The sequence below is a fragment of the Penicillium cataractarum genome (genome assembly GCF_028827025.1).
Source record: "Penicillium cataractarum strain IBT 29864 chromosome Unknown utg000008l, whole genome shotgun sequence".
Classification (NCBI taxonomy): domain Eukaryota; kingdom Fungi; phylum Ascomycota; class Eurotiomycetes; order Eurotiales; family Aspergillaceae; genus Penicillium; species Penicillium cataractarum.
The window spans coordinates 1723438-1736610 of record NW_026622744.1 but is presented as its reverse complement, the minus strand read 5'-3'; the positions used below and the strand labels follow the sequence as shown (position 1 = coordinate 1736610).

General features: G+C 51.3%; 5 protein-coding genes across 5 annotated transcripts; 3 read left to right on the top strand and 2 right to left on the bottom strand.

Annotated features, from left to right (window-relative positions):
* Window positions 1-33: 33 nt before the first annotated feature.
* N7496_009763 (putative translation regulator (Cya5)) lies at window positions 34-3873 on the bottom strand (the record flags this gene model as incomplete). Its single annotated transcript, XM_056702676.1, has 1 exon — window positions 34-3873. One exon carries the CDS (start codon window positions 3871-3873, stop codon window positions 34-36), a length of 3840 nt encoding a protein of 1279 aa, XP_056551676.1.
* A 490-nt stretch (window positions 3874-4363) lies between these two features.
* N7496_009762 (signal recognition particle subunit SRP68) lies at window positions 4364-6295 on the top strand (the record flags this gene model as incomplete). The annotated part of the gene is made up of 3 exons (XM_056702675.1): window positions 4364-4554; window positions 4615-5745; window positions 5809-6295. 3 exons carry the CDS (start codon window positions 4364-4366, stop codon window positions 6293-6295), a joined length of 1809 nt encoding a protein of 602 aa, XP_056551675.1.
* A 1063-nt stretch (window positions 6296-7358) lies between these two features.
* On the top strand, window positions 7359-9231 carry erg5 (C-22 sterol desaturase erg5; the record flags this gene model as incomplete). Its single annotated transcript, XM_056702674.1, has 4 exons — window positions 7359-7509; window positions 7626-7776; window positions 7887-9135; window positions 9196-9231. The coding sequence occupies 4 exons, from the start codon at window positions 7359-7361 to the stop codon at window positions 9229-9231; spliced, it is 1587 nt and encodes a 528-aa protein (XP_056551674.1).
* A 1232-nt stretch (window positions 9232-10463) lies between these two features.
* N7496_009760 (uncharacterized protein) lies at window positions 10464-10841 on the bottom strand (the record flags this gene model as incomplete). The annotated part of the gene is made up of 1 exon (XM_056702673.1): window positions 10464-10841. One exon carries the CDS (start codon window positions 10839-10841, stop codon window positions 10464-10466), a length of 378 nt encoding a protein of 125 aa, XP_056551673.1.
* A 1236-nt stretch (window positions 10842-12077) lies between these two features.
* On the top strand, window positions 12078-12815 carry N7496_009759 (rhodanese-like domain-containing protein; the record flags this gene model as incomplete). The annotated part of the gene is made up of 1 exon (XM_056702672.1): window positions 12078-12815. One exon carries the CDS (start codon window positions 12078-12080, stop codon window positions 12813-12815), a length of 738 nt encoding a protein of 245 aa, XP_056551672.1.
* Window positions 12816-13173: the final 358 nt, after the last annotated feature.

Sequence of the window (13173 nt, the reverse complement as noted above, 5' to 3'; positions counted from 1 at the left end):
AACGAACAAATCACTATACACACGGAAGACACTTCATTGTGTCTTCTCGTCTAAGGGCTCAGGGGTCTCCTCTGTATTCTGCACGCGCTCAACAGCCTGCTCGGTTGCCGACTCTTCTTCAGGTCCACCTTGCTCAGGCTCCGTTACTAGCTCCTCTGGTTTCTGAGCGGTGGCATGCAAATCATGACCACCTTCTTGCTTGTTTCTCATCTTAGAAACTGCCCTCCGCTTCTTGAGATAGACATGTCGGGTGTGACGGCCCCGGATAGCATCTTCAAGATAAGCCCGGTCCTCCACCGAGAAGATGTCCTCCTGTATGTCAGAGCCTGACGGCCCAAAGACAGCTTGGCGAGTTCTCTCGGCCTCCAAGTCAGCAGACAACGTCACATCAGCGGGTAGTGGTGTCTCCTCTTGTTGAGGGCGTCCAGAACGACCAGGAGCCCCCAAATGTCGGTTGCGAGGACGAATACCCAGAATACCACTTGCTGCCACAGTCTGTCGACGGAGTCGCTTGTGTCCGTCTTTGTCGGCTTGGTGAGAGCGATGACGAAGGAGCACGCCCTGGAATTTATCGCGAAGATACGGCATCCTGCCAATTTCTGCGATCGTCTTGGGAGCGATAGAATGAAGCTGCACAAGCTCTTTGCCGCCTTTTATAATGCTGAGATCACGGATGCGATCCACCGCGGCAGCGAGGTATACCATGGAGACATAGGTTGGTTGCATGAAACCTGGTTCAATGTTGCTCCAATATGATTTGGAAGCTCTACCGAGAGTGCCCGAGGGAGGAGGAAAGTGTCGAGGATCTTCAAGCTGCTGGATAGTGAACGGAACACCCTCTGGCTTGAGTCCTTGTCCAGCCTGAAGTCGCTTCCAGTCGGGGAAATTGGGGATGAAAGTATGCTCGAATGCTCGGAAAGCCTCTTCAACATCGCTGAATCGATCAGAGGCCGCCAGCATCTGGACGTAGGTGGACCAATTGAAAGTGCTCAGCCGGAAACCGGCATCTTCAAATTTAGCCACAACCTCAATAATCTGGTCCGTCTTGTTCTGATAGGCTAAAGCCCGCATATAAATGGACAAGGGGCGCGAGAGGGCGAACCGCTGTGATGGAATTATCCCGGGTTGTTGATGTGGGTCAGCCATCTCTTCTTGGCCGTTGGATTGAAGATCCAAAGACGATGGTGGCTGACCGTCCTCCGTCAATGACTGCATTGCATCAATTTCACCCGCAGCTGACGAGTCAGCACGCATTAGGTCATCGAGGTCAACTCGACTTGCTATCTTGACAGTGTTGGTGAGTGCGAGTTGCCAGCACTCCTCCACTTCCAGATATTGCTCTGCTCTCAAGTGCGCCAGCATCATAGCGGAGATGAGGCGGATCGGGGCAGATTCAGATGCTGTTTCGCGAGAGCCTATAGCCTTCTTGGTGTCGAAGTACTCCCTAAACAGCTGCCGGGCCTCGTCAATCGCACCATTCAAGCCAAAATTCTTGATGCGGTAGGTGTAATATGAGTCCTGGAAAGCGCCACTGGGATGTCCTTTCGACGATGAAAGCTTGATGCTTTTTGTAAGGCGATCGATCGACGTAAGTGAGTTCAGTAGGGTTTGCTCGGCGTTCTTCAACCGTAGCTCAGAACCGGGCTTGGTAGTGTCTTCCCGGAACTCCAAATCGTGCTCAATCTGACCTCGGAGCTCCAAGAGGCTGGATCGGGCACCAGGCTGACCAAATCGCTCTTCAATCTCGTTAAAGATGACTTGGACCATGGTGCGGTTACGGCTTTTCACATATCCATACAGAATGATCGCGTAGTGAAGATCCGTAGCTTGGATAACTCGCTTCTTGTGAAGGTCCCTCAGGGTCTTTCGCGCTCGGTCCGTTTTGCCAACTAATGCCAGAATGAGCATGTGGCTTGCATAGGAGATAGCGTCGGGGCGAATCCCAGCGGATTGGATATGCTGCCAGATTCGATTTAGAGCCACAAAGTCCACTCTGAATGCATATTGAAACAAAAGGGTGTTCCACATGCCCAGCGGCGAACCTTGGACCTTGAACCCCTTACACGCAACAGCAAATTGCTCAGCCTGAGGCAACAATCCGTTGGCGCAATACGCCTGGACCACCATGTCCAGCATGGGCATTGTGATCTCAACATCATGACGTTCCGCCTCGCTGAGCAAGTGACGAGTGTTCTCAATATCTCCCCTTCTAGCAAAAAGAGCCATCAATGTGCCAAATGTGTGTGGGCTGGGGGAAACTCCAGCTTGCTGCATCTTCGAAAATATCGACAGAGCGCCAGCTAGGTTTTCTTCATTGGCATAAGCTTTGAGCAAAATGTTCCAACACACCGTATTTGGCTGAAGATGAAACTCTTCGGAGATCCTCTGGAACTGTTTATTTGTTTCTTCCACGTTTCCTGTTCGTGCATGGACGTCGAGAAGCGGAGTCAACAATTTCCGGCTCCGTGGTGGCCCATGGTCTTCGACGAGCTTATCGAAAAAGAAATTGACTCTCTCCGCATCGCCAGCTTGTGCAAACGATTGCATGGCATCTTTGTACACTTGGAGGTGTGGCTTTCCGTAGAACTGCGTCATTTCCTCCAGGAAGAATCGCACTCCAGAAGTAATTCCAAACGAGGCAAAGGCTCTCAACTGAGCAGTGAAGAACGACTGGGGGGGCCTCGTCTCCGGCATTTGCCGACGCATGATGCGGTAAAACACAATTGTCCGAATGAAAATGGATCTTGCTTCACTCGTTTGAAATGTATTTAGCGTGCTGAGATAGTGCTCACGCTTCAAAAGCCCCAAGTCGTGATAGATCCGAAACAACTCCACAAGTACACCGGTGGAGGCAGATCTGAGCATATAAGAATAACGGAAAATGTGGTCAAGAAGGAATTCGGCCAAGGAGCGGGCTTCATGACTCTGTTCACGCATGACGAATTTTCCGAATGCCACAGCATCCCAAGCCAGTCTTCCATGTTCAAGTTCACTGAATAAACTCAGGTATGGCGGTTCAGGCTGTGCTGTGGATTGTGACACCAAATGCCAGATTTCCAGAGCGCGCTTCCAATTACGAGCTTTCCAAAAGCGCGTGAATGATAATGTACAACATTTCGATTCGTAACCCTTTTCCAAGGCTTGTTCGCACAGAGATATCAGTTTTGAAGGATCTCGAGAACCGAGTTGAGATTCAGCGGCATGCAAAAAATCGTCTTCCGAAAGGCTCTCTTGGGGTATTCCTTGAAAGGCCTCCCAGGCCCGATCCCGGTCGACAGTATCCTTCGACCTACTGAGGTAAGCACATAGTGCAGAGCGGCAGTCGGATGGCCTTCCAGTGGCAATGTAAAGCACCCAGGCTCGATCAAATTCGGCCTTTTGCTGCTCCAACAAATTTATAAGATAGCCCTTGGAAGTTCTGGTTGCTTCCATTCCCACCGGCTGTGGGCTCGGTTCGTTTGCATGAGAGTCCTCGTCAAGGATTTGTTTGGTAGGGGATGATGCGTTCGATGTGTACGGTCTCGAAAAGCCAACCACCGTTCGTTTCCTCCGGCGCAATGCCAGTCGCTTGGATTGGCGTGAAAGACGTGATACGGCGAACTCCTGGGTTCTTGGTGGGTAAAGAAAGTCGAGGAATGGCGAGCCTCCATCTTTGGCAACTTTGCTCTCGGCGGGAGATAGAAAAGCTGAAGTCAAGGTTTGTTGACCTGTCGGCAGCACTAACGCGACAAAACAGCTCGCAATATCCCCTCCGGCAGCATTATGCTTCCAAAAATGACGAGACAGACTCCTCCGGGATCGAATTGTGCCGTTGGGATCTCGAAGGAAACGCCTTCCCGCGCTCTCGAGGCAGCCGGCCGCCCGTTCGAGCATTACCCCCGATGGTCGCGGCGTCAAACACTGAAGTCACCTAAGAGAATCCACAGTCTGCATCATATCGTATCGGACGGCCCTATATATCCGAGTTCCAAGTCAGAAATCACTGTACATGTGGTGCTTTTGGTTGTTCCTGGCGGCCGGGATGAGCTGTTTAGGGTGGTGCCATTTTCGTACCGAGAAGGGGAAAAAAAAGCCGGTGGATTGCAGACAACCTAGCAGAAGGAAGCTTCAGGCGCTGAGCTTCACACAGGTCGCAATTGCTAGATTGTCTCCCAGTCGTCGGGCGATCGGTTATGGGCCAACAAGAGTAAAGCCAAAAGGTAGGCTGGAGAATGCCAACCACGCAAAAGATTCGGAGAGGTTGGAAATTGCCGGGCAGGTCGGGCCATTCGTTTGGCCGAAACGGGGTACCGCCTTTGCATACCCACCAAGTCAACCTGCCAACTACTCGGCTCCCCTCAATCTCGCCAATTCAATCACAACCATGGAGATCACCGATTACATCTTCAAGGAGCGTGAGGAGGTGCTCCTTGCCGGAGACTACAATGCCTACCGGGCGCATGCCACCCGCAAGCTGCACAAACTCCGCAAGAAGCTGGGACAGGCCACTCCTAAAGGCCGCAAGTACGCTGCTAAGCCAGCTGTAACGGCTGAGAATGTTGGAAGCAATGTGTCGTATGTGTTTCTACTGACAAGTGAATGATACATGCTTACCTACTTTTCTCTTATGACCAGATATGTGCACCTCTTGCTTCTCGGATCCGAACGAGCTTGGGCGCAAGCCATGCACGAGAAATCCACACACTCCGCCGATCCATCATCCAAGGGCATCTCCGGTGCTGCTAGACGCCATATCATTTCGCGACTACACAAGGCAACCGGTTATGCGCAACATCTTGTGAAATTGCTCCATGAGCAGTCGGCCACTGGCGCCACCGATATTGATATCCTCGAAGCCCGGGCTTATCTGGCTACTGTCTCTGGTGCGCTGTGGCTGGAGAAGCGCAAGTGGGAGCAGTGTCTACATGACTATGCCATTGCGCGCGTTATTTATACCGCCCTAGGACAACGGGAAAAGAAGGATTCTTTCCGCGACCTCCTCACAGGAACCGTCGATCCCAGTCTGCGCTATGCGGCTTACCAGATGAAGCTTCCCCGCTCCAAGCCAACCTCGTCGCTGGCCATCGAATTCTTCCCCGCCGATTCTGAGATTCGCGCCGAAGTCGAGAAGATTGACCCGTCCTGCCTCGCCGAAGAGGCCGCCGGAACACGGAGAACCGCCGAGGGTGAGGTGCAGAAGTTACCCGAGTCTGTGACATGGAGATCTCGAACCGTCCCGTTGGACGATGCTTCGATTTCTCAGGCATTGGCTGCTGCATCCGCTGGCGAGGCTGGTCTCAGTGCCTGGCTGGCCAGTGAAGGCAAGTCTGCTAGCGCGAAGGATCGCGCTGCTGCATATGATAATGTCATCATTGCCAGTCAGGATGCCGTCGATGCCACTAAGAGTGCTATTGATGACCTGACTAGCGAGGGAGTGGATCCTGGTGATAAGAGAATGCAGGCACTTCAGATCACTCGGACGGCCGTTAACTACAATCTTGTCGGATGGCGGGTTGGTCGTAACCGTGTGCTCTGTGGTGAACAGGACGGCCTGACGTTTGAGGAGGAATCAATTGCTCAAGGTGGAAAGGTCATCAAGCACGGTGCGGGTAATGGAAAGAAGCTTAACAAGCTCCGTGAGCGCGTGGTGCTGTATGACTCGACCCTGCAGAGCCTGGACTTTATCCTGGAGCTGCCAGGTGTTGCTGCCGATACGGCATTTGTGCAAGATCTTGAGGCGAAACGGCGCTACTTCCGCGCGCTTCGGTACGTCTCCTTTCTGCAACAAAATGCTTTCTTCTCTATATGACTAACGCTTTCCATGCACAGATGCCTCGCTCTGGGTCGCTCCCACGGCGTTCTTGGCAAGCCCACCGAGGCACTTGCCCTTTTCGCTCAGGCATTCGATCTCGCCAGCACCGCCACTCCGCAGACCTCCGACAGCTCCGAGGGCCCGCCTCAGCTCGATGTCTCTCGAGCCCAGGCCAACAACCTGGCCTCTACTCTTCGTGGACTTGTTGCCCAGTACCGTGGACTCGTGACTCTGGAGCGCTTGGAGGCCCAGTCTGGTTCCAGCCAGCAGCGCCCGTTGGTCGAGCGCCTACACCAGTTCAGTGCCGGTACCGACCTCAGCAACCTGGTACCCTACCCGCCTCAGATGGAGCCTGTGCCCGTGAAGCCGCTCTTCCTCGACGTGGCATGGAACTACATCGACTACCCCCGCCCTGGGCAAGCACCAGTGCAGACTCCAGAGCCGGTTCCATCCCCAGCGCCCGAAGAGAAGAAGCGCGGATGGTTCGGGTTTGGCGGTCGGTGAGCAAGGTTCTTTGTACATACCGGCGTACTTTATTATGATTAGCTAGGCGACGAATATGTTCATGTCCGTTTTATGCACCGGGTGTTCTCCTTGCCTTGCTCCTCTGCACTGAATTAGTACACCTCTATTTCCTCGGTGTATCCGGTATCCGTGATTAATGTCAAACACAATCCATCAATGCGTATACATTTCGCTCGTTGCGAGATACTGTAAGTGGACTATAGCTACCTAGGATATACAGGACCATCTTAGTCATTGTCCGGATCCAATGGCAATGCGGCCTTAGTCAGAGGCGGTTTATCTGTGCACGTGCCCCCGGAAGCCCTCATTGAAATTTGCGCCAATAGTTCAATTAGCCTTGATTTTGCCTAGTCAAGCTATTTGCAATGACGGTCAATAAAAGTGGAATAATTTAAATTAGTTAAAATAGATAAATTATCTTGTACTTTATCAAGTATATGGTTTTCTGTTTTTTACCAAAGTGTTGAGTGACGTCCTGGCTGGAGAAGGTATTCTATGGAGTGCCCATATGTACCGAGTAGATAACATCATTCCTAGACGGGAGGCGTAGGGACAGAAGTACAATACAAGGTTGCTATAGTGATTTCAGTCATAATGTATCCTATAATTAACTCCTCTCTATCTTTTTTACTATGAAAAATGAAATAGTGAACCTTGGTTTTATATCAGGTTCAAAAACAACAGTAATGGTTTGCATGTTATGGTTAAAAGCTGGCTATAAACCCAATAACTAATTAACTATGTCAACCAAGTACTTCGATAGTCATGCCACGGCCGGCTTCCCCTGTGGGCTGCGGGACCTGAGAGTTCCGGGCCCCGGGAGCCCCCCCCCCATAATTAACGAATCGCCAATCGCCAACCGCCAATGCGAATACGACTGCAAATTATTGGCCTTCCCACCCCTGACCAATTTCCTTTCTTCCCCTCTCCACCTCTCCCTTAACCATTGTCCATCCGTTCTTGGTCTCTGGTTAACACTTCTGCTTGTGCACTCGGCAGAACAGAATTTTTCAAAGAAAGGTCCTCCTTCACCGTGGTCAACATGTCTGGGAGCTTTGCCTCGCCGTCCGCAGATGCGACAATCTCGCCGCAACTTTTCGCGCCGGCCGGCCTCGTCGCCTCCGTTCTCGATGGCTTCACCATCTGGAAGCTGATCCTGACGCTGTTCGTTGGAGCCGTCCTTTACGATCAGTGTAAGTTCGATCCTTCAGGAGAACCCTCGAAAGACTTCTCGCTTGCTCTGAAATTTCAACGCGTCTCGGATCAATGGCTAACGTTCTCCCCCTTTTTTTTCTTTGTTAAACAACAGTCAAGTACCACTACCTCAAGGGCAACATCGTCGGTCCTGCCTACAAGATCCCGTTCATGGGCCCCTTCCTTCAGTCTGTCAATCCCAAGTTCACCGAGTACAAGGCGAAATGGGACAGCGGCGAGCTGAGCTGTGTCTCCGTCTTCCACAAGTGAGCCTCCCTTTTCCCTCTATATCTTCTACTGCGCAATTGGTTTTTCTATGGGGAAGAGACGGAGAATGGATATCCAAGATTTCAATTCGCTAACATTTGCGACCAAGGTTCGTTGTGATCGCCTCCACCCGTGACATGTCCCGCAAGATCTTCAACTCTCCCGGCTACGTCAAGCCCTGCGTCGTGGATGCTGCGCACAAGCTGCTCGGCAAGTCCAACTGGGTCTTCCTGGATGGCAAGGAGCACGTCGAGTACCGCAAGGGTCTTAATGGCCTGTTCACCCGCCAGGCTCTGTCCTGCTACCTGCCCCGTGCTGAGGAGGTCTTCGACGAGTACTTCAAGCGCTTCGTGTCCAAGTCCGCCGCTACCAACCACGCCCCGACTCCCTGGATGCCCGACTTCCGTGAGCTGATGACTGCTCTCTCTTGCCGCACCTTTGTTGGCTACTACATGTCCGACGAGGCCGTCCAGAAGGTTGCCGACGACTACTACCTGATCACTGCCGCCCTCGAGCTCGTCAACTTCCCTATCATCCTGCCCTTCACCAAGACTTGGTACGGCAAGAAGGCCGCTGACATGGTTCTTGAGGAGTTCTCCAAGTGTACCGCCAAGAGCAAGGCCCGTATGGCTGCCGGTGGTGAGATTACCTGTATCATGGACGCCTGGGTCAAGGCCCAGCAGGACTCTGCCAAGTACCGTGAGAAGATCGCCCAGGGAATCCAGGTTGACCCCTCCGAGAAGCCTCCTCAGGTTCTGCGTGACTTCTCCGACTTTGAGATTGCCCAGACTGTCTTCACTTTCTTGTTCGCCTCCCAGGATGCCACTAGCGCTGCCTCTACCTGGTTGTTCCAGCTGATGGCCGACCGCCCCGAGATTCTCGACAAGGTCCGTGAGGAGAACTTGGCTGTTCGCAACGGTGACCGCTCCGTCCCCATCTCCATGGAACTCCTCGAGAAGATGACCTACACCCGCGCCGTCGTCAAGGAGACCCTCCGCTACCGTCCGCCCGTCATCATGGTCCCCTACCTGGTCAAGAAGGACTTCCCCATCACCGATAAGATCACCGTCTCCAAGGGCTCTATGATCATTCCCTCCGTCTGGCCCGCCACTCACGACGAGGAGGCCTACCCCAATGCTGACTCCTTCGAGCCCGAGCGCTGGATCACCGGTGATGCCGAGCAGCAGACCAAGAACTGGTTGGTCTTCGGCACTGGTCCCCACTACTGCCTGGGTCAGACCTATGCTCAGCTGTCTCTGATGGCCATGATTGGCAAGGCCAGTATGGAGATGGACTGGGAGCACACCACCACTGCCCAGTCTGAGGACATCAAGGTTTTCGCCACCATCTTCCCCCAGGTATGTCTCTTTTTAAACCCTTTTCGCCTCAAAAACCCATAACTAACGATCTATCTCTAGGACGACTGCCTGCTCACCTTCCGCCCCCGCGCTTAAATATTGATTGACGAGTAATGCAAAAGCACCACGCTGGAAAAAAAACCCCCCGGCCCTAACCTCCGGATAGAACGGGCTCGGCGACAAATTCAGCACGGCCTTTCTGTCCTGGAGATGGAGGGGCCATTCTTTTCCACCTTTCATTTCTCGCCTCCATATTGGCACGCATGGTCAACAGTCCTCTTATCGGACTTGGAACAAAAAGTTACCGTGATTGCTGCCCAGGGCAATTGGTCTTCAAAGCTGGGAGAGCTTTTTTAGAGATGATCCCCCTAATACCCCGTTTGTGTATAAAGCGGCCCATGTGGGATCGCTGCTGTTGAGCATTTCTTTTTCCGGGTTGTCTCTGTTTCTTTTCTCTCTCCTCGCTGTGAAAGACCCTAGAGCCATTCTTAGAATAATTTTAATTCTTTTTTTTTCGTTTTATATTCATTGATTTAACTCGGTACTTGCAGAATAGGTACTCGAATAATCCTAGATAAAAATTTTCGATGTTCTCCATGGAAATCGCCATTAGAGATACAGCTAGATTAGGTAGTGCCTGGGCTGTCCAAATTATATATCTTTCCCGCAACACATTGGAACTCCACATCTACCGACAATAAAGATACACATCAACACATCACACCATCGATCGAGCTATCGGTACACTCCACGTATGCATGACCCTGTTATTTCCCCACAGAATCACCATGCAACTCCTGAACCAAGCTAGTCGAATTACTCGGCATCTCCCTCAGAACCTCAGAACCGGCCAACTCCCTCGGCGGCTTATCTCGTGCATAAAATGGTCTCAATTCTTCGTCACCAGCGACCCTTGATCGTCGTTTCTTCAGTAGAACCCATGTCAGACCGGCAAGAATCACGAGAGCCCCGACACTGACGCCAATCCCGATACCCGTCTTCGCCGCAGTCGACAGACGCGATGATGACTGGGAAGAGGGTTGATTTGAGGATGTAGACGTTGGAGAGGTACTAATAATAGTGCTTTCAGAGACACCAGAAGTAGTCGTCAAAGTTGCGATATATCCCTGAAGCGTTGCGGGTATGTATTCAGCATTGGAGCTATTACAGCAATCCGTGTTCGCGCCGCAGCACCATGTCGTAGAGGTATTCGGATTGCCACAAGGTGTCATCCTGATGGTCCTGTTGTTTGCCTATATCCCATCAATCAGTCCCCTGAATTGGTAGAAAAACCAATCATTTTGAAGCATTTATTTGCAGGCAGGATCCTAACATACACTCCCAGCACAAGCCTTCAGACAACCCCCATCATCCCAATTCTGACTCGTGCACGTATCCCGCCAATATTGCTGGACCTGAACTTTTTCTCCGTGAGTATTGATGGTCGTGAATCCGTCTAGACAGAGACCATTGGGCAGGCACTTGTTCGCTGTCCAGCCGTTGGTGTCTGCGCCGCCGAAGGGGTTACTGCGGTTTGTGGCACAGCACATTCGAGTGCCGTTGAAGTCGGGGCATTGCTGGTAGGCTGGGTTCGTTTCTATAGTACCGTTGGGGTAGTAGCATTCGGAGAAGGCGGGTGGTGCGAGGAGAATAGAGAGGATGATGGGGAGATAGAGGTAGGGTGGTTCAGCGTTAGGACGCTTCATGCTTGTTGTAGTATGGGTTCATGAGGTATATGAGGACGGGGTTGGGAGGGATGTTGGCATGATGGGATGGGATTCTGATAAATAGACCGAAGAGAATTTCGAGGAACAGAGAATAGGAGGGCGAGTAGAGGTAGAATTATAATCCTGACTTGCTCAGCGGCGGGATTCTCCAGCCGTGTAACCTGCAGAAGATCGACAATGTGCATGTTCAGCCCTGCCCTGTTGTAGTCTACTGTAGGGTCATCAAAACTGCACGGCCCCCAATATGAACAAAGTCCTAGGTGTATTAGGCCCCCTCAACTCATTTGAAAGCAAGACTACAGCTTCCAGTATCATCCACCTTGGACCAACATGTTATACAAGAATATCCTTTAGCCTTGAAAGTTACCGCAGATATAGGTGCCATTGTCATATGGACAATTCTATGGAGGACGAAGGGCCACAAACTTTGTGACTATGCATGAACCACTCACATTCAGGCCACCAAGTGCTTATAATCGGAGTCGCCGGTAGACTTAAAAGGCTTAAGTTGGCGTCGGCGATGGCCAATTAGGGGCCAAAACATCGTCACTGGCCATTTAGTCAGTATGTGACGCCAGCAAAGAAATCTACTGTGCTATCATCTAACTAGCCCACTACTATATAGTGGAGTTTTATAGTAAGTTCAGAATATTGACTAAAATTCAAAATCATCATATTGGCCATACTTTGAGAGATACCAGTTACCTACTTAGATCGAGAGATATTATGTGGACTATCAGGAAAGACATCTCAAAAGACCTTCCGAAGATCCAACTTGTACTCATGATGGCCTTAGCAAGATTTAGCCCGCCAGGCAGAGAGCTAAGGCCCAGAAGGATGGCAGCAGCCTTGATCACAATAGCAAAGCCACCTTGCAGACTAAGACTAGTCTAGCAAAAATCAATCCTGATATAGATCAAGAAACAAGAGGTGTCAAAAGAGGGATGAAAAGAGGTCGACTTTTCTCTAACTCTTATTGTTAAAAAAAGACCTTTAGTAATAGTACTCTACCATAGATACTAGGACATAAGAGGGATATCTATGAATCGAATAGAAAACTGTATGAAAATAGTATACAATGGATAATAGATTCATGGTTATTTGTCACGTGATGGTTCCCCACTGACATCACGGCATCATCCGCAGTCGGCCTCGTCTCCGACCTCCCGAGATCTTTCTTTCCACCGAGTCAACTTACCATTCACCACAGCTACCATGGCTGCATCATTACACTCCGCCGCCCGGCGCTCGGTCGCCACAATTACCTCCGCGGCACTTAAAGCCCCAGCCCGTCAATCCATCGCGGCTACATCAGTTCTCCAGCGCGGAGCTTTCGCCGCTGCCAGCCGAGGCCTCAGTTCAACCTCGCAAAGCCGCCGTTCTTTCGCGCCATGCCAGGCCAAATCACACAGTGTATTCAATCTTCGTCAGCAAGTCCGATGGAACAGCGACGAGTCCACTCCCGTGTTCCGGGAATGGGGCTTTGAAGACGTACGTGGGACAGTCACCGTCGCCACTGCCTATACTCTCGCCCATTCTTCTTCTGTACTGAAGCTAACCCCAATCACAACCCAGATCAACGCCTCCCTCCCAGCTTCAACTTCCTCCCCCTCCCACACCCCCGTAATCCTGATTGACGTCCGCGAACCCGCCGAACTCACCGGCACCGGCATCATCCCCACTGCAATCAACATCCCGCTCGCCTCCCAGCCCGATGCGCTCTATCTGACCGCAGACGAATTCGAGACACGCTTTGGGTTCCCGAAGCCCAGTGCTGATGCGGACCAGAAGATTGTATTCTATTGCAAGGCTGGTGTGCGGGCGCGTGCTGCGGCGCAATTGGCTGTGCAGGCGGGTTATAATGCGGAGCAGCTCGGTGTTTATGATGGGAGTTGGTTGGATTGGGAGAAGAAGGGGGGCAAGACTGAGCGGTGGGAAGGGAATGATGAGTGATAGATTGAGGTAGGAGAAATGAATTGAAAATGGAATGGGGATTTTGTACATATACAACTGGACCAATATGAATCGAGCTGTACGAGTCTACGAGGAGAACTATGGCAAGAAGATAAGATGGTGATCTCGAGTCACAATGTAGTAAGAATACCCAACGACGTGTAGTTCAAGTCTAACAATGTGTCCATTAAAAAAGCAACTATAAAAAAAACTCTGGTAAAAGAACCAGCCAGAGGGGAGTGCTCGCTTTTATCTTCTTCCCATGTCATGTACAGAAAGCATTCGCATCAACTTTTGAGCCTGGTCCATTTCAAAATCGTGGTCGTCATTGGTATGTTCATATCACTGTCAAAAACCA